At 39.8% G+C, this 21,364-nt stretch overlaps 1 protein-coding gene across 8 annotated transcripts in view; it reads right to left on the bottom strand.

The window, feature by feature from the left end:
* Positions 1–7,341: 7,341 nt before the first annotated feature.
* Positions 7,342–21,364, bottom strand: part of LOC139383428 (ena/VASP-like protein) — a 66,943-nt gene continuing 52,920 nt past the window's right edge. For all 8 annotated transcript variants that reach the window (XM_071127974.1, XM_071127975.1, XM_071127972.1 and 5 more), the window contains 5 exons: positions 19,946–19,976; positions 19,764–19,824; positions 9,059–9,116; positions 8,875–8,932; positions 7,342–8,542 (listed from right to left, as the gene is read on the bottom strand). In XM_071127974.1, the coding sequence (XP_070984075.1) occupies positions 8,505–8,542; positions 8,875–8,932; positions 9,059–9,116; positions 19,764–19,824; positions 19,946–19,976 (246 nt within the window). In that variant the 3' untranslated portion in view covers positions 7,342–8,504. The remainder of the gene's footprint in view (positions 8,543–8,874; positions 8,933–9,058; positions 9,117–19,763; positions 19,825–19,945; positions 19,977–21,364) is intronic.

The raw sequence follows: 21,364 nt of genomic DNA on the forward strand, positions 1-21,364 counted from the left end.
TCCTCAGCCATGGTGTGTTATATGTGCAAAAGTACTATCTCACAACTCTTGCACAGACATTTAGAAACAAAACATGGCAATTTGAAAAACAAGCCACAGGTGTTTTTTGAGCTAGAATTAAGATGTCTTTTGAGTAGTAAGACATGTATAAAAGCAACAGGTACCATTAATATGAAGGGGCTAGAAGAGTCTTATATGGTGAGCTACCGAGTGGCTAGGACAGGCAAGCCCCATACTATTGTGGAGGACTTAATTCTTCCTGCTGCTGCAGATATGGCTGGGACAATGCTGGGGGAAAAGGTAAAAAAAACGATACAGACAATGCCTCCATCAAACAACACTGTTTCCCGATTACTGCTTTGCACACAAGGCAGTGAATTCTATGCATTACAGCTGGATGAGTCAACAGATGTGACGGTATATGGTATATGTCCGTTATGTTTATGGGGGGGTCAATTAAGGAAGACATCTTCTTCTGGAAACCAGGACAACAGGAGAGGACATTTTTAAAGTACTGGACAGCTTTGTGACATCAAATGGACTTTGGTGGTCAGGATGTGTTGGTATCTGTACTGATGGTGCAAAAGCCATGACAGGGAGACATAGTGGAGTGGTAACGCGCGTGCAAGCAGTTGATCCCGACACCACTTGGGTACACTGCAGCATCCACCGAGAGGCTCTTGCTGCCAAGGGAATGCCTGATAGCTTGAAAGACGTTTTGGACACTCCAGTGAAAATGGTTAACATTGTTAAAGCAAGCACCAGAACTCTTGTGTATTTTCTGCACTATGCAATGATATGGGCAGTGACCATGTAATACTTTTACAACATACTGTGTGCTGGTTATCAAAGGGGAAAGTTTAGAAAAAATAAATACAATTGAGAGACGAGCTTAAAGTTTTCTTTACTGACCATAATTTTCACTTGTCTGACCACTTGCACACTGACGAATTTCTCACACGACTGGCCTATCTGGGTGATGTTTTTTCTCGCATGAATGGTCTGAATCTAGGATTACACGGATTCTCCGCAACTATATTCAATGTGTGGGACAAAATTGTGGCTATGATTAAGAAGTTGGAGCTCTTCTCTGTCAACATTAACAAGGACAACACACAGGTCTTTCCATCATTATATGATTTTTTGTGTGCAAATGAACTCAAGCTTATGGACAATGTCAACTGTGATATAGCGAAGCACCTGAGTTGGGTGCGCAGTTACGTAGGTACTTTCCCAAAACGGATGACACAAACAACTGGATTAGTTTCATGAACTGCCTCCAGTCCACTTACCGATATTAGAACAAGAGAGCTTCATCGAATTTGCAACAAGTGGTTCTGTGAAATTGAATTTAATCAGAATTCACTGCCAGATTTCTGGATTGGGCTGCGCTCAGAGTATCCTGCCTTGGCAAATCGAGCTGTTAAGACACTGATGCCATTTAAAACCACGTACCTATGTGAGAGTGGATTCTCAGCCCTCACTCGCATGGAAACCAAATACAGGCACAGACTGTGTGTGGCAAATGATTTAAGACTGAGACTCTCTCCAATACAACCCAACATTGCAGAGGTATGTGCATCCTTTCAAGCACACCCTTTTCATTAACCTGTGATGAGTTATTCACAATTTTCGATGAACAAATAAGGTTTTATATGTAAGATGGTTAAATAAAGAGCATCATTATTGATTACTATTACATTATTATTTGTGCCCTGGTCCTGTAAGAGCTCTTTGTCACTTCCCACGAGCTGTGTTGTGACAAAAACTCATACTCATTCTTATGTTTAATAAATGTATTGTATAGTGTGTGTGTGGCAGGCTTACAATGATGGCAAAAACAACATTTGAGAGTGCGTTGACCATGGTTGAGGTTGAATGTTTGAAGGGGTACAGGACTAAAAACAGTTTGGGAACCACTGCTCTAATTAGCGCCCCACCAGTTGAGAATCAATGGTTTAATTTATTGTAACAATATCGATAATGTCAATGTATTGTGTAGCCTAGTTTTGTGTTTGTTGTATAAAGAATTTGTGAAAAGGTATTCAATGAAACTTAAATCAAACTATAATAATCAACTCATGGTTCTTTCAACAATGCATCTGGTTGAGATTCATTTACATAGGCCTAAATAGGCCTGTGTTAATGCAACAATATTCTATCATATCTAGAATTGAAGGAGGATGAAGTTTCTTCAAGTGCAGTTGCAAAAACCATCAAGCTATGATGGAACTGGCTCTCACGAGGACCGCCACAGGAAGACCCAGAGTTACCTCTGCTGCAGAGGATAAGTTCATTAGAGTAACCAGCCTCAGAAATCGGCAATTAACTGCAACTCAGATTGCAGCCCAAATAAATGCTTCACAGGGTTCAAGTAACAGACACATCTCAACATCAACTGTTCAGAGGAGACTGCGTGAATCAGGCCTTCATGGTCGAATTGCTGCAAAGAAACCACTACTAAAGGACACCAATAATAAGAAGACACTTTCTTGGGCCAAGAAACACGAGCAATGGACATTAGACTGGTGGAAATCTGTCCATAGGTCAGATGAGTCCAAATTTGAGATTTTTTGTTCCAACCAAGTTGTCTTTGTGAGGCACAGAGTAGGTGAACGGATGTGTGGTTTCTACCGTGAAGCATGGACGTGTGATGATGTGTGGGTGCTTTGCTGGTGACACTGTCTGTGATTTATTTAGAATTCAAGGCACACTTAACCAGCATGGCAACCACAGCATTCTGCAGCGATATGCCATCCGATCTGGTTTGCGTTTAATGGGACTATCATTTGTTTTTCAACAGGACAATGACCCAACACACCTCCAGGCTGTGTAAGGGCTATTTGACCAAGAAGGAGAGTGATGGAGTGCTGCATCAGATGACCTGGCCTTCACAATCACCCGACCTCAACCCAATTGAGATGGTTTGGGATGAGTTGGACCGCAGAGTGAAGGAAAAGCAGCCAACCAAGTGCTCAACATATGTGGGAGCTCCTTCTGTTGGAAAAGCATTCCAGGTGACTACCTCATAAAGTTGGTTGAGAGAATGCCAAGAGTGTACAAAGCTGCCATCAAGGCAAAGGGTTGAATCTCAAATATAAAATGTTTAACAATTTTGTGGTTACTAGTCATTTAGTTCAGTTACCTTTTCTTTCTTGGGGACAGGAACAATGGTGGACATTTTGAAGCAAGAGGGGACCACAGACTGGTATAGGGAGAGATTGAATATGTCCATAAACAATCCAGCCAGCTGGTCTGTGCATGCTTTGAGGACGTGGCTATGGATGCCATCTGGGCCGGCAGCATTGCAAGGGTTAATGCACTTAAATGTCTTACTCAAGTCAGCCATGGAGCACGAGAGCCCACAGTCCTCGGGAGTTGGCCGCGTTGGTGGCACTGTTATCCTCAAAGCTGGCGGTGTTGAGCTTGTCCGGGAGCAAGACGTGACGTGGCTGGTTTTACCTTTGTAATCTGTGATTGTCTGAAGTCTCTGCCACATACGTCTCATGTCTGAGCCGTTAAATTGCGACTCCACTTTGTCTCTGTACTGACATTTTTCCTGTTTGATTGCCTTACGGAGGGCAAAACTGCACTGTTTGTATTCAACCATATTCCCAGTCACCTTGCTGTGGTTTGCGCTTTCAGTATTGGCGAATGCTGCCATCTGTCCACGGTTTTAAAATGTAACTATTCAACCCCTTTGTTATGGCAAGCCTAAATAAGTTCAGCAAGTAAATATTTGCTTAACAAGTCACATGAGTTGTTTAGACTCACTCTGTGTGCAATAATAATGATTTTTGAATGACAACCTCATCTCTGTACCCCCACACATACAATTATCTATAAGGTCCTTCAGTCAAGCAGTGAATTTAAAAAAAAGATTCAACCAAACACCAAGGAGGTTTTCCAAAGTCTCCCAAAGAAGGGCACGTGTTGGTAGATGCGTAGAAATAAATTACACTTTGAATGGTGTATCAATACACCCCGCCACTACAAATTTACAGGCGTCCTTCCTAACTCAGTTGCAGGAGAGGAAGGAAATCGCTCAGGGATTTCACCATGAGGTCAATGGTTATATTAATACAGTTACAGAGTTTAATGGTTGTAATAGGAGAAAACTGAGGATGGCTCAACAACATTGTACTTACTCTACAATACTAACCTAACCAGCGGGTAGCATAGTGGTTAGACTGTTGGGCCAGTAACCAAAATTAATCGAATCCCCAAGCTGACAAGGTAAAAATCTGTTGTTCCGTGGGCGCTGAAGATGTGGATGTCGATTATGGCAGCCCCTTGCAACTCTCTGATTCAGAGGGGTTGGGTTACATGTGGAAGACACATTTCAGTTGAATGCATTCACTAGGTATCCCCCTGTCACATTTCACAGAGTGAAAAGGAAATACTGTGGGAAAGCAATTCACTTTTTGTCCTGAATACAAAGTGTTATGTTTGGGGCAAATCCAATACAACAAATTACTGAGTACCACGCTCCATATTTTCAAGCATAGTGGTTGCTGCATCATGTTATAGGTATGCTTGTAATCGTTAAGGACTGTGGAGTTTTTCAAGATAAAAAAGAAACCGAATGAAGCTAAGCACAGGCAAAATCATAGAGGAAAAACACTACACACTGGGAGCATGACAAACACAAGGCCAAATCTACACTGGCGCTGCTTACCAAGAAGACTGTGAACGTTCTTGAGTGGCCGAGTTACAGTTTTGAGTTAAATATATTTGAAAATCAATTGAAAGGCCTTAAAATGGTTGTCTAGCAATGATCAACAACCAATTTGATGGAGCTTGAAGAATTTTGAAAAGAATAATGGATAAAATGTTGTACAATCCAGGTGTGGACAGCTCTTAGAGACTTACAGTGCCTTGCGAAAGTATTCGGCCCCCTTGAACTTTGCGACCTTTTGCCACATTTCAGGCTTCAAACATAAAGATATAAAACTGTATTTTTTGTGAAGAATCAACAACAAGTGCGACACAATCATGAAGTGGAACGACATTTATTGGATATTTCAAACTTTTTTAACAAATCAAAAACTGAAAAATTGGGCGTGCAAAATTATTCAGCCCCTTTACTTTCAGTGCAGCCAGAAGTTCAGTGAGGATCTCTGAATGATCCAATGTTGACCTAAATGACTAATGATGATAAATACAATCCACCTGGCAAAAGGTCGCAAAGTTCAAGGGGGCCGAATACTTTCGCAAGGCACTGTACCTAGAAAGACTCACAGCTCTAATCATTGCCAAATGTGCTTCTACAAAGTATTGTCTCAGGGGTGTGAATACTTAGGTAAATTAGGTATTTCTGTATAAAATTTCAATATATTTGCAAACATTTCCCCCAAAAAATCTTCACTTTTTCATTATGGAGTATTGTGTGTAAAATTAATTTGATCCATTTTCAATTCAAACAACAAAATGTGGAAGAAGTCAAGGGGTATGAATACTTTCTTTAGGCACTGTATATGTGGCCTACTTGATTAGTTGTGGCTCAGGGAAAGATTGCTGGTTGCAGATGTCTGTCTGAAAGATAACGCTCTAAATGTCACCAGTGGGAGAAGCATCAGATAGCAGACAAAAGCCATTTGAACTGCAAATATTGATTGAAAGATTGGCCTGAATTTGTAACTCATTAACTATAGGTGTATCTGCCCAAGAATGACAAATATAATCATTTGACACTTAACCTCTACAAACATGAACTCCAAAGTCGACTGTCGCGGGTGTTTTAATTTGTCTTCCTAAAATGTGTGCCCCTCAAGGTAGTTTTGTCAGTTTTTGGAAAGATGATTTTGTGCACAGTATTCTCCTTGTAAATGACACGCCCTAGTGATATTTCATGTTATGTTACTAGGAATATGTCATTATCAACATCAAATAATGAACTAACATGTTGCAGTGAGTCAGAAAGTCTTATGTTGGCTCCTCATGCCGACAGAGCACCCTCTAATTGTTATCTGTGGTAGGTGAAAAAGATAGCAGCAGAGTTCTCTGACTCCCTACCACAGCACACTTCCAGGACCCGGGTGTTGTCGGACTTTGTCCTTGATGGTAGCTTAAGTCCATACGCCAGGATCAAGCGGGAATATGAGCTTGTCAAACAGGAGTGAGTAGGTGCCACAAAAACACCTCAACATCCAGTGCTATTGATTGTAATACTGAAATATTTGTTTCTGACTGGTCAAAGGAGCTCAACTCTGGTTTGAGAAGCACAAATCGAGTGATAGACTGTCCACCACTAAAATCCATGGGCACAAGAACAAGAGAAGAGTCAGAACCATTCAACTCTGATTGGCTGATCACTTGTTCAAATGAGTGACCAATAATTTTAGAATAAAGGGACAAGCAATAGCTAATCAACTGGCTCTATCAGTTAGATATGAATATAAAATAAGACCGTAGATATATACATTCAATACAAAGGATAACAAGCTATTTCAATCTATTGTATTTATGTTTATTCACCATGAGCGTGCAGTACAGTGCAGAGATGAAATGAGCATTGAAACTTACCTTGCAGTAAGAGGAGCTTTCTTCAGTGAAACTGTTTGACGCTCCCCACAGAATATATTTTTCATTCAAGAAAAGAAATATTAAATATTGCTAACAATGTTCAACAGTGTTGAATTTAGCTATTTAATTTGATAATTTTTTTATTTAAGGTGAGATGATTCTGTGTGTGCATGTGTAATGCTATGTAACTGATATTTCTTTACGAGAACTGTTTTCATAATAAAATCACATAACTTCTATATCAGTCAGGTTTTGTATTGCCTACACTGTAAGTACTAGTTGTAGATTCAGGGCTCTATTCAATCAGATCCGCTTTAGCCGCCATTCGCATAGCAATTGCTTTGGCGGTGTTCGAGGTGGAACTGCGTCAGAGCTGTCAAATCCACAAGCGGCTCCGAGCATTATTCCTAAAGCAGACATTGCCATTGGCTACATGGAGTTGCATTAAGATAAATTCCATGCAGCCTTGTTTAGAATTTCGAACACTGGAATGTGAGATGTAATCTACACCTCGATTAGGTTTATAGAATTTCTCAATATTTCATTTAATTTTGCATCATTATTTCTATATAGCCTACACTTTCTCGTTCTGAACTTCTAGCATGAGTGTGGCTTTGTGACAATGATCAACAGCAGCTGCTTACCTATTTGTCAGCTCCAACGCAGTTCCACCTCCGACACTGCCAAAACATCAGCTATGCGTTTGTCGGTTCTGTTCGGTTAACGCTTGATTTGATTGAATCTAGGCCTCAGTGTCTTTTTCTAAGTCATAACGATGTATAAATAAAACACACCACTCTATACTGTAGACAGGTCTATTGTTTTGTTTAAATTAATTTACTTTCAGTTTTGAAATTTTATTCAGAACTTGGTCAAAGTTAACATAATGTCACAACCGGTATTCAATCAAATATTTTCCTCAAATAAGCATTTTCCTATCATCACAAATAATTGTTGCACTGATGTATGTATTCTTTTCATTTTGCAAGAGCAACTGGCTCTATTTTCACATATCAAATTCAAGTTCAACCTTAAATAGCAAGGAAGGAGGACATTCACAAAAACAAACCACCATTGTAAACATGCCACTTTTTTTAAAAACCCAATTAAAAAATTAATAAAGATCAGATTCATGCATGGTAAAACACAGGAACAAATCATATACACATACTGTATAGTTACTTTGGATTTCGTATGGATAATTTGATCTATATTGGGAAATGGTGAATTTACAGTTTTGGATACTTTTTTTGTGAACGATCCACAAATGAAAACCTTTAGCAACGTACAACAAAAATGAGTGTTTCTTATTGGACATGTCCAGGTAGTCCCTCCCTGGTTCAGTCAGTTATCTTCTGTTTGGTGCCTAATGAACACTGCCCTGTTACTGGTAAATAGATAAAAAGCTTTTTAAAAACTGCCGAGGTCAGGTGACTAAAGCACAGTATGTGCTGGTCAAACACCCTAGGATAAAGTAAATCATATAAAATATAAAAGGCTGATGTAAATGTGTGCAAGTTTCCTCCAGGACCCGCCAATGTAGAACAACAGTTTTGTCTGTCTCTATATATAATATTACAAATAATAAAATAATCACAGTTTTTTAAAATAATAAAACAGTACAAACGTAGAAAACAAAAATATTTCCTTTTGTAAGACTTAGAACAGACAGAGCAGAAACCTGCAAACTGAACTGAGTCTGTAAATGCACGGAAAGGAAAAAACGGGAAACGGTGCAAGCGTCCGTGCATCCTTCCGTCCGTACATCCTTTCTTCATTTAACCATTATTTTATCTCTCTCATTCTCCGTTTCATTCTCACTTTTTTTTCATCCCTCTGTTCTGCACAGCAGACTCAATGTTGGCTCAACTTTTCTGCAGCGTCACAGCAATGTTTCATATCATCACAGAAACGTTGAGAACATTTCTTCCGAGCAGATCTTATCCTTCATACTTCCTGCATGTCCCACTGTCCAGATATTATGATGTATGGATTCGACCAATTTCTTGTCTAATGGCTGAAAGAGAACACAAAACTGAGAAAATCACGTGTGCGTGTGTGTGTGTGTTCTGTAGAGAATGGGTACTGGAGGACGGCATTATCACTGAACCTTCATCTATTTAAAAGAAAAACTATGAAGAAGTAAATAGATGAACTGTATGCCTAGCATCATCTTAGGACATAATTCATTAGGATACCTTTGTTCGCCGTAACGGAAAAACTGAATCGAACTACATAAAGTGTATAGAACATGAATAGGAAGGACCTAGTCAGTTTGCAGGTAAATTGCTCACTGATGCTGGCAAGCCTTTTCAATAACAACATGCATAAACACTTTGTATCACCTACCATTAATGATCTCATCTTTCACCTTCTGCAATTCACGTACAACTTCCTCCAAGATTTCCTGTGGGGATAAAAAATACAGTTGACATTTTCTGCTTCTTTCACAATACTTTTATTCCATTAACGATTGAAGAATGCCACACTGATCCGTCCAATATGTTTTACAGTTTTGAAATGAGATTTCTACCTGCTTCATCCTGTCAAAGTCTATGTCTCCTTCACTAGTGCTGCCCACTGGTCGCACCCTGCAAAACAACAACCATAGGGATGATTGGAAATTATCGATAAATATTAATTTAATAGTAAATAAGACCTATACAGTACATTAAAGCAGAAATGTTCTACAGCTAATGACAAGTGACAAGCAACATTCATCCTTGATTATTAGATGAAGGTACAGTATCTTAAATTGATATAGCATGGTGGTGTTAGCAATGTAAGGCAACAATCCATTCACTGTTTATTAAGGCGATAAATCCAAATTGGCGGGCCATGTACCAGTCAAAAGTTTGGACACACCTACTCATTCAAGGGCTTTAATTTATGTTTTACTATTTTCTACATTGTAGAATAATAGTGAAGACATCAAAACTATGTAATAACACATATGGAATTATGTGGTAACCAAATAAGTGTTAAACAACAATATTTTATATTTCAGATTCTTCAAAGTAGCCACCCTTTGCCTTGATGACAGCTTTACACACTCTTGGCATTCTCTCAGCCAGCTTCATGAGGTAGTCACATGCAATGCATTTCAATTAACAGGTGTGCCTTGTTAAAAGTTAAGTAGTGGAATTTCTTTACTTCTTAATGCGTTTGAGCCAATCAATTGTGTTGTCACAAGGTAGGGGTGCTATACAGAAGATTTGGTAATTTGGTCAAATACCAAGTCCTTATTATGGCAAGAACATCTCAAATAAGCAAAGAGAAACGACAGTCCATCATTACTTTAAAACATGAAGGTCAGTCAATCGGGAACATTTCAAGAACTTTAAAAGTTTCTTCAAGTGCAGTCACAAAAACTACCAAGCGCTATGATGAAACTGGCTCTCACGAGGACCACCACAGGAAAGGAAGACCCAGAGTTAGCTCTGCTGCAGGGTATAAGTACATTAGAGTTACCAGCCTCAGCAATTGCAGCCCCCAAAAAATGCTTCACAGAGTTCAAGTAACAGACACATCTAAACATCAATTGTTCAGAGGAGACTGCGTGAATCAGGCCTTCATGATCAAATTGATGCAAAGAAACCACCACTAAAGGAGACCTATAAGAAGAAGACAAGAAACACGAGCAATGGATATTAGACTGGTGAAAATCAGTCCGCCGTGTCTTTGTGAGACGCTGAACAGATGATGTCCGCATGTGTGGTTCCCACCGTGAAGCATGGAGGAGGAGGTGTGAGGGTGCTTTACTGGTGACACTTTCAGTGATTTATTTAGAATTCAAGGCACACTTAACCAGCATGGCTACCATAGCATTCTGCAGCCATACGCCATCCCATCTGGTTTGCGCTTAGTGGGACTATAATTTAGTGGGACTATAATAAAACTTTTGACTAGTACTATATATTATCATCACAAGCTTCCTCAATGCATTAAGCAAACACTCCCATGGTTCTTGTTTCCCATTGAAAATACTGAGAATATATTTCAGTGTCTAGGTTTTACCGAGAATGGTGCGACAAACAAAAAAAATCCAGTCAGTGGCAGTCATGTGGACGAAAACAGCTTATTGATGGGAGGTCGAAGGAGAAAGGCAAGAATCGTGCAAGCTAATAGGCGGGCCACAAATGGCAAATAACGGCACAGTGCAACAGTGGTGTGCAGAACAGCATCTTGGAAAGCACAACTTGTCAGTCCTTGTCATGGTGGGGCTATTGCAGCAGACGACCACACCGGGTTCCACTCCTTTCAGCTAAAAATAAGAAGCTGCTGCTCTTGTGGGCATGCAGTCATCAACACTTGACAATGGAGGAGTGGAAAAACATAGCCTGGTACGACGAATCCTGGTTCCTGTTGCATCATGCTGATGGATTTGGCGTCCATGGCCCCATCCTGCCTGGTGTCAACGGTACAGGTTGGTGGCGGTGGTGTAATGGCTTAGGGAATATTTTCCTGGCACACGTAAGGTCTCTTGATACTAATTGAGCAACGTTTCCATGTCCCAAATAATTCAGGCTGTTCTGGAGGCAAAGGGGGGTCTGACCCAGTACTAGTGGGTGTACCAAATAAACTGAGCACAAAGTGCATATTTCCTCATCTAAGAGAACATAATGCTACGTAATATGAACCTCTCAATTAATCCCCTTATTTACCTAAAAAGTTATAGTCTGGTCCCAGATCTGTTTTGCTGTATAGCCAACAACTGCCATAGGAGTTGGCTATACAGATATCACAGATCCACAACCAGGCTAAACAGTTACTATGCCTCAGATGAGCAAATCCACACATCAGTAAAATCCCACATATAAAAAATAATAATTATACATTTCATTCGTATATAGTGCTTTTCATTACAGCGTAATCTACAACACTAAATAGGCAAAATAATAATGTAACAATATAATAGTCTACGCAAGTCTTCAACTTTTTGCTGCCTTAAAATTAAATCTAAAAAGGAATTCAATATAATTTCCCCCCCTTACAGATCTACACAACCTACTCCACATTTTCAAAGTAAAATAAAGTTATAGAACATTTACCAAAATAATTAACAAATTAAAAATATAAGATGTCTTGATTGCGTATGTCTTCACACTCCAGAGTTAATACTTGGTGGAAACATCTCTGGCAGCCATGAATCTCTGGCAGCTGTGAATCATTTTCAATAAGATTCTACCAACTTTGCACAACTCTTAGGGTAAAATACACTTGGTGTACAAAGTATTATGAAAATCTGCTCTTTCCATGACCAATGACCAGGTGAATCCAGGTGAAAGCTATGATCCCTTATTGATGTCACTTTTATATCCACTTCAATCAGTGTAGATGAAGGGGAGGAGACAGGTTAAAGAAGGATTTTTAAGCCTTGATACAATTGAGACATGGATTGTGTATGTGTGTCATTAAGAGCGTGAATGGGCTAGAAAAAATATTTGAATGATGAATGGTAGTAGGTGCCAGGCGCACTGGTTGAACTGAACTGCAACGCTGCTGCTGTTTTTCACGCTCAACAGTTTCCCATGTGTATTGTCATGACGTGGCCCTTTCTGGGTATAGATTGTGGCTTCCCCCTCTCTCACTCTCTCCTACATCCAGGTACTATTATCTCAGGTCGTAAATTCCCGGCGGAGACTCTCTCCCCCTGGCCATGCAATATGGAGAGAGAGTTTCACAGTAGAACAAAGGAACTCCAGCCATATTCTAGTACATTCCAGAATTTGAGAATTGAATAATATCCATATTTTGGAGAATGTGTAAACGGTCGGTGGAGAAGCCAGCTACGACCCGGTCCATTTTGTTTCATTATTTGTGACCTCATGAAAGATAATACAGCCACATTACCCTAACTCTAAAGAATAATAAAGAATAATTCATTAATAGTAAAGAATAATTCATTAATAGAAGACTAATTGAAGACTGAAAACTGAACTAACTGAAAAGTTATAATCTGAAAATTCTAACTTTGTAATCTGAAGATTTTCCGTGGTGCCCCGAATTCCTAGTTAATTACATTTACATGATTAGTTTAATCACTTAATAATAATTATAGAGAATTGATTCGATAAAATAACAGTCTTCACTTTTAATGATGCCAAAGACACGACAGTATCAAGAACAGTCCACCACCCAAAGGACATCCAGCCAACTTGACACAACTATGGGAAGCATTGCAGTCAACATGGGCCAGCATCCCTGTAGAACGCTATCAACACCTTGTAGAGTCCATGCCCCAACTAATTTTTTTGGTCAGAATTGCTCAAGCTCAGTAAATTTGGAAGTAAATCAATGATGGACAGCAATATTTAAACCTTGTCTTTGATTTTAAGCAGTTTTAAGTCAGGATTTATACTGGACCATTCAGGAACACTCTACCTCTCTTGCAAAGCCATTCTGTTGTGTTTTTTTTGCATTACAATTTGTGTAATTGTCCCGCAGAAAAACAAAACCCTATCCCAGGGTTAGGTTTTCAGAAGACTGAGTTGTTTTTTTCTTTTTACCTCGGCTTTGCTCTTTTCATATTTATTTTGATCCTAACAAACTCCCCAGTCCCTGTGGTGACAACATACCCATAACATTGCCCCAACTATATAAAGGGATCAACAACATTGCATTCGGTCCATATTACTGGTCTGTAATGACAAATAAGCCTGTGTTAAAAATTCCTCTTCAAATCATCCATTCTGTTTGTAACAAGGCTGTTAAGTATCACTGCAAGAAAACACACCAAATAAATTAACTTTTTGGCCTAAATTAAAAACTACAGGTTTGGGTCAAATCCAATACAATACAGAGTGAACCCCTTTGTATTTTCAAGTATTGTGGTGGCAGCATCATGTTATAGATATTCTTGTCATCGGCAGGGACTGGGGAGTTGCTCAGGATCAAAATAAATATGAAAGGAGCAAAGCCCAGGTAAAAAGTTTAAGAAAAATCTGACTCAGTCTTTTGAAAACCTAACCCTGGTATAGAGTTTTATTTTTCAGTAAGACAATGACAAATTATGCCAAAGACACACCAGAATGGCTTTCCAAGAAGTGTTGAGTGTTCCTGATTGGTCTAGTCTCAGTCCTAGAGTGAAAATCAGAGACAAGGTTTGAATATTGCTGTCCATAAATGATTCCCAACCAAATTTACTGAGCTTGAACAAATTTTATAAAAACAATATGCCTTAGGAAAGTATTCACACCCATTGACTTTTTCCACATTTAGTTGTGTTACAGAATGCAGGTAGCCTAGTGGTTAGAGCATTGGGTCAGTAACCCAAAGGTTGCTGGATCGAAACCCTGGGTTAAACGCAGAAGACACATTTCAGTTGTGCAACTGACTAGGTTTGCCACATTTCAATAATACATTAGATTTTTCCATTGTGTTAATAATGGGCGGATTGATTGATTTCCACGTTTTTTATTTAAAGAAATTCAAGATGAGAAAATAATTGTCCAGCCCATTGGGTATCTAAGTACACCCCCATATGCCATGTCTTGAAATATGCAGACAGACAGATTGAAAGTAAGTTTACATTGTAATAGTTCAGACATGGATTATTGTTTTCCAAGATAGTGTGATGGAAAATGTTATGTTTGTGCTTTTTCTAATAACCAATTTCTGTGTTAATGCAAGTGACTGATTGAAAAAATCGTCACTATCAGTATCTGCAATTTGGCAGCACGCCCAGAACTTTGTTTTGAGAACGAAAGGATATCTCAGTTTCAAGGTCTCAGCTTGGAGAGATGAAGCCTTGTGAGGTATTGGTCTGTCACATGCATGAACCAGTATTGGTCGGTCACATGCATGAACCAAATGTTAATGATTCATTAATTATGAATAATTAATAAGATGAATCATGCAAATATAACTTCAGTGTAAGCAGTATACAGTGGGGCAAAAAAAGTATTTAGTCAGCCACCAATTGTAATTTAATTATTATTATTTAATAATTGCTCCCACAGTTGATTTCTTCAAACCAAGCTGCTTACCTATTGCAGATTCAGTCTTCCCAGCCTGGTGCAGGTCTACCATTTTGTTTCTGGTGTCCTTTGACAGCTCTTTGGTCTTGGCCATAGTGGAGTTTGGAGTGTGACTGTTTGAGGTTGTGGACAGGTGTCTTTTATACTGATAACAAGTTCAAACAGGTGCCATTAATACAGGTAACGAGTGGAGGACAGAGGAGCCTCTTAAAGAAGAAGTTACAGGTCTGTGAGAGCCAGAAATCTTGCTTGTTTGTAGGTGACCAAATACTTATTTTCCACCATAATATGCAAATAAATTCATTAAAAATCCTACAATGTGATTTTCTGGATTTTTTTTCTAATTTTGTCTGTCATAGTTGAAGTGTACCTATGATGAAAATTACAGGCCTCTCTCATCTTTTTAAGTGGGAGAACTTGCACAATTGGTGGCTGACTAAATACTTTTTTGCCCCACTGTATAAGAGAACTAACAGAACTGCCCCTGCTCCTGACAAACGTGTGCTATGGTGCATCAAGTTTGTTGGAACCTCTCCAGTTAACTGACAATAAATAATTATTCATTTAAGTTTGACTTTGCCTTTTTTTTATTACTACGCCTGTCAATCTTATCCAATATATGATTTAGGTCACCTGCTAAAATAACAGTTCCTGTTAGCTTGAATTCGATCTAAAAACACCATATTTGCCGCTGGTTGGACAGACATTGAAATCAAGGTGTATTTTTAACCATGTAAAGTACAATTCAACATTAGAAAACATTCTTGGTCCATGTGCTTGGATATAAGGGTATAACAATGTATTCTTATTTATCAGGATTCCTACACCTCTGCTGTTACTACAGTAGGTGGCAGCATAGGCTTCTCCAACTCCTCTTTAAATATTCAATGTCTCCTTTTTTTTAAATGTAACCCTTTTTCTAAAATTAATTAAATTGTTTTTTCCCTCATCAATCTCCACACAATACCTCATAATGAAAAAGTGAAGAGGCGACTCTGGGATGCTGGCCTTCTAGGCTGAGTTGCAAAGAAAAATCCATATCTCAGACTGGCCAATAAAAGAAAAGATTAAGATGGGCAAAAGAACACAGACACTGGACAGAGGAACTATGCCTAGAAGGCTAGCATCCTGGAGTCGGCTCTTCAGAGTTTATAATTGTTTTTTTTATTTGTATTATGATTGTTATTATAAAAAATGGTTACCCCTTTTTCCTCGCCAATTTCATGGTATCCAATTGGTAGTTACAGTCTTGTCTCATCGCTGCAACTCCTGTACAGAGAGGCGAGAGCTGGGCGTCCTCCGAAACACAACCCAACCAAGCTGCACTGCGTCTTGACACAATGCCCACCTAACCCGGAAGCCAGCTGCACCAATGTGTCAGAGGAAATACTGTACACCCACCTGGCGACCGTGTCAGCGTGCACTGCGCCCAGCCCGCCACAGGAGTTGCTGGTGCACGATGGGACAAGGACATCCCTGCCTGCCAAACCCTCCCCTAACCCAGATTACGCTGGGCCAATTGTGCGCCACCCCATGTGTCTCCTGGCCGCGGCCGCCTGCGACCGAGCCTGGACTCGAACCCAAAATCTCTAGTGGCACAGCTAGCACTGCGACGCAGTGCCTTAGACTACCATGCCACTCAGGAGGCGCCTCTTCATTGTTGACATTGAAATTGCTGAGGATTTTTTACATTTAATCTACAGTGTATCAAGTATTTGATACACTGCCGATTTTGCAGGTTTTCCTACTTACAAAGCATGTAGAGGTTTGTAATTCTTTATCGTAGGTACACTTCAACTGTGAGAGACAGAATCTAAAACAAAAATCCAGAAAATCACATTGTATGATTTTTAAGTAATTCATTTGCATTTTATTGCATGACATAAGTATTTGATACATCAGAAAAGCAGAACTTAATATTTGGTACAGAAACCTTACAGAGATCATATGTTTCCTGTAGTTCTTGACCATGTTTGCACACACTGCAGCAGGGATTTTGGCCCACTCCTCCATTCAGACCTTCTCCAGATCCTTCAGGTTTCGGGGCTGTCGCTGGGCAATACGGACTTTCAGATCCCTCCAAAGATTTTCTATTGGGTTCAGGTCTGGAGACTGGCTAGGCCACTCCAGGACCTTGAGATGCTTCTTACGGAGCCACTCCTTAGTTGCCCTGGCTGTGTGTTTCGGGTCATTGTCATGCTGGAAGACCCAGCCACGACCCATCTTCAATGCTCTTACTGAGGGAAGGAGGTTGTTGGCCAAGATCTCGCGATACATGGCCCCATCCATCCTCCCCTCAATACGGTGCAGTCGTCCTGTCCCCTTTGCAGAAAAGCATCCCCAAAGAATTATGTTTCCACCTCCATGCTTCACAGTTGGGATGGTGTTCTTGAGGTTGTACTCACCCTTCTTCTTCCTCCAAACACAGCGAGTGGAGTTTAGACCAAAAAGCTCTATTTTTGTCTCATCAGACCACATGACCTTCTCCCATTCCTCCTCTGGATCATCCAGATGGCCATTGGCAAACTTCAGACGGGACTGGACATGCGCTGGCTTGAGCAGGGGGACCTTGCGTGCGCTGCAGGATTTTAATCCATGACGGCATAGTGTGTTACTAATGGTTTTCTTTGAGACTGTGGTCCCAGCTCTCTTCAGGTCATTGACCAGGTCCTGCCGTGTAGTTCTGGGCTGATCCCTCACCTTCCTCGTGATCATTGATATCCCACGAGGTGAGATCTTGCAGGGAGCCCCAGACTGAGGGTGATTGACCGTAATCTTGAACTTCTTCCACTTTCTAATAATTGCGCCAACAGTTGTTGCCTTCTCACCAAGCTGCTTGCCTATTGTCCTGTAGCCCATCCCAGCCTTGTGCAGGTCTACAATTTTAGCCCTGATGTCCTTACACAGCTCTCTGGTCTTGGCCATTGTGGAGAGGTTGGAGTCTGTTTGATTGAGTGTGTGGACAGGTGTATTTTATACAGGTAACGAGTTCAAACAGGTGCAGTTAATACAAGTAATGAGTGGAGAACAGGAGGGCTTCTTAAAGAAAAACTAACAGGTCTGTGAGAGCCGGAATTCTTACTGGTTGGTAGGAGATCAAATACTTATGTCATGCAATAAAATGCAAATTAATTACTTAAAAATCATACAATGTGATTTTTCTGGATTTTTTTTGGATTCCGTCTCTCACAGTTGAAGTGTACATATGATAAAAATTACAGACCTCTACATGCTTTGTAAGTTGGAAAACCTGCAAAATCAGCAGTGTATCAAATACCTGTTCTCCCCACTGTATGTGGAAAAGGGAGGGGAGGGGGAAAGAATATTGTCTCAATTTACAATAAGCTGGTCTTAGGCATCACTGTATGTAGCCTAGTATGCTTATCACTTTTTTTCATGCTTCTTACTCTCCTCGGGGCATAGATCAGCATTAATATTGCAGATTGTATTTCAAAAATGTTTACAATATTTTTTCTTCTGTATTATTTTCCCCTAACCCTGCCTACCAACCCTCCCCTAATTGGAGTAAACTAATAAACAACAATACTTAGGCTTCTTTTTACAGCTTTTACATATTATATAATTAAGCAATAAGGCATGAGGGGGTGTGGTATATGGCCAAAAGCGGCTGTTCTTCTGCACAACGCAATGCGGAGTGCCTGGATACAGCCCTCAGCTGTGGTATAATTGCCATATACCACAAACCCCGAGGTGCCTTAATCCTATTATAAACTGGTTACCAAAATTATAAGAACAGTAAAAATAAATGTTTTGTCATACCTGGTCTGATATACCACGGCTGTCAGCCAATCAGCATTCAGGGCTCGAACAGGGCTCGAACCACCCAATATCATTTCCATTATTGTGTTTTATTTTTACAAATCTTATTGTGTTATTTTCCCCTAACCCTACCACTCCTCCACTAATTGGAGTAAACTAATGTACAACAATACGTACGCTTCTACTTACAGCTTATACAAATCCAATGCATTTTCCATTAGTTAACTTTTTACATTTGTTTTAATTTGTTTTTAGTCCTATGCTTCAGCTCCCCTCAAGCCGTCCCATATATCTCTGAAAACCATCCAGTGTTGATTTCTAATTGCCATATATTTTTCAACTCTGCTGTACTGTGTCACAAAAGTTCAGAATCTTTCTATTCTCATAGTTTCTACAGATTGTAAATTAAAGATGAACATTTTTTTTCCACTTGCCTCTTCCATTGTTGCAGTATTGCTGCAATCAGAGTTATGTCACTCATTCTGTTTTCTTGCTGGTCCAGTTTCTCTTCTAAAATTTGCTCCTTTGTTTCCAGAAGGCAAATTTTGTTGTCCTGTTCGTCCATGCACCCGCCCTGTATATGCATATCTGACACGATAGACTCTACTTTCCTTTCGAGAAAATCAACTTTTTTTTAACAACAGATTGTAACAGTTATTTTGTTTTGGTGTTATCCTGGATATCCATTAGCTGGTCGTTATTTTCATCTCCGAGTTGTTCTTTGTCTTTTCCTCTAAGGGAAGCCATGGCTTGTTGGGTTCGAGTCACAGCGTTGCTTTACCCACAGATTGGTTCGCTGTTGTATATAACTGACCGCTCACTCTCTCCCAGTTGCTTGATCTAACGACTTTAGAGGCTTAATTTAAACTATATTGTCTGGCTTCTTCATATAATCACAGTTTTGACAGTACAAAACAGAGCTACTGTTCTATCGGTACACGTATGCGCCTCTCAAAAGGTGATTCTAACATGTATTGACTCAGGGGTGTGAATACTTATGTAAATTAGGCATTTTTCTATTTAATTTTCTAAACATTTCCATGTATTAGTAACTTATTTTGATTTAGTTATTATGGGGTATTGTGTTTTTTTAAATCTCTTTTGAATTCAGGCTGTAACAACAAAAAGCACTGTATGTTGTGCAATGCTGCTAGAATCTTATTCCAAATTATTCTCAGCTGTAATGTCTGACAAAGGTTCTTCCATCAAGTATCAGCTCTGGGTTGTGAAGACATCTGCAATCAAGAGATCTTTTTATTTTTTTACATTTTCTATAACTTTTTTTCATTTTGAAAATGTGAAGTAGGTTGTGTAGATCTGTAGATCTGTATACATTTTTAGTTAACATGTTAAGGCAGCAAAATGTGAAGGGGTGCAAGGGGTGTGTAGACTTTCACTAGGCACTGTATCCCTTCTCATTGTGCCACAAGATATTTTAAAAGGTTTGGGAGCCCCTATCAAACAGATGACGATACTTACCTTAATACCAGTGAAGAGTTGTCTACAGAGTTTACTCGGTCCCATGGATTCTTCCCAGCACCTAGAAGGAGAGACGATCACAATTAGAAGAGACACATTTTAAAAAGCAATATCGCTCTATACAGGCAATAAAAAATATAATGGTCAGACTCAGAAAAATGTGGAGGCAAGAGTGTGTATACCTGTAGAGTTCTGTCCTGGCTTGGGATCCTCCTATAATGGAAAATGAAAATGGATGATTGTGTGTGCGTGTGTGTGTGTGTGTGTGTGTGTGTGTATATATATATATAAATATATACACACACACACACACACACACACACACACATATATATATATATATTTATATATGTATGTGTGTGTGTTCTTTATTTTTTTTTTACCATTTTCTACATTGTAGAATAATAGTGAAGACATCAAAACTATTAAATAACACATATGGCATCATGTAGTTATTTAAAAGGTGTTAAACAAATCAAAATATATTTTAGATTTTAGAGGCTTCAAAGTAGCCAAGCTTTGCCTTGATGACAGCTTCGCAAATTCTTGGCATTCTAGTATCGTTAGTATCATCAACTGGAGCGACAGGTAGCCTAGTGGTTAGAGTGTTGGACTAGTAACGGAAAGGTTGCAAGATCCAATCACTGAGATGACTAGGTAAAGAATATGTTGTTCTGCCCCTGAACAAGGCAGTTAACCCACTGTTCCTAGGCTGTCATTGAAAATTAGAATTTGTTCTTAACTGACCTGCCTAGTTAAATTCTCTCAACCAGCTTCATGAGGAATGATTTTCAAACAGTCTCGAAGGAGTTCCCACATATACTGAGCACTTGTTGGCTGCATTTCCTTCACTCTGCAGTCCAACTCATCCCCAAACCATCTCATTTCGGTTGAGGTCAGGTGATTGTGGAGGCCAGGTCATCGGATGCAGCACTCCATCACTCTCCTTCTTGGTCAAATAGTTCTTACACAGCCTGGATGTGTGTCACTGGGCAGCTCTCGGCTGTGCTTCCCTTTGTAGTCTGTAATAGTTGCAAGCCCTGCCACATCCGACGAGCGTCGGAGCCGGTGTAGTACGATTTGATCTTAGTCCTGTATTGACGCTTGCCTGTTTGATGGTTCATCGGAGGACATAGTGTGATATCTTAAAAGCTTCCGGGTTAGAGTCCCGCTCCTTTTAACTCAGTGCGGATGTGTCCTGTAATCCATGGCTTCTGGTTGGGGTATGTACATACAGTCACTGTGGGGACATCGTCATCGATGCACTAATTGATGAAGCCAGTGACTGATGTGGTGTACTCCTCAATGCCATCAGAAGAATCCAGGAACATATTCCAGTCTGTGCTAGCAAAACAGTCCTGTAGCTTAACATCTGTTTCATCTGATCACTTTTTTTATTGACCGAGTCACTGGTGCTTCCTGCTTTAATTTTTGCTTGTAAGCAGCTTTCAGGAGGAAAGAATTATGGTCAGATTTGCCAAATGGAGGGCGACAGAGAGCTTTGTACGTGTCTCTGTGTGTGGAGTAAAGATGGTCTATAGTTTTTTTCCCTCTGGTTGCACATTTAACATGTTGGTAGAAATGAGGTCAAACGGAATTAA

Source organism: Oncorhynchus clarkii, chromosome 25 (assembly GCF_045791955.1).
Source record: "Oncorhynchus clarkii lewisi isolate Uvic-CL-2024 chromosome 25, UVic_Ocla_1.0, whole genome shotgun sequence".
Lineage (NCBI taxonomy): Eukaryota > Metazoa > Chordata > Actinopteri > Salmoniformes > Salmonidae > Oncorhynchus > Oncorhynchus clarkii.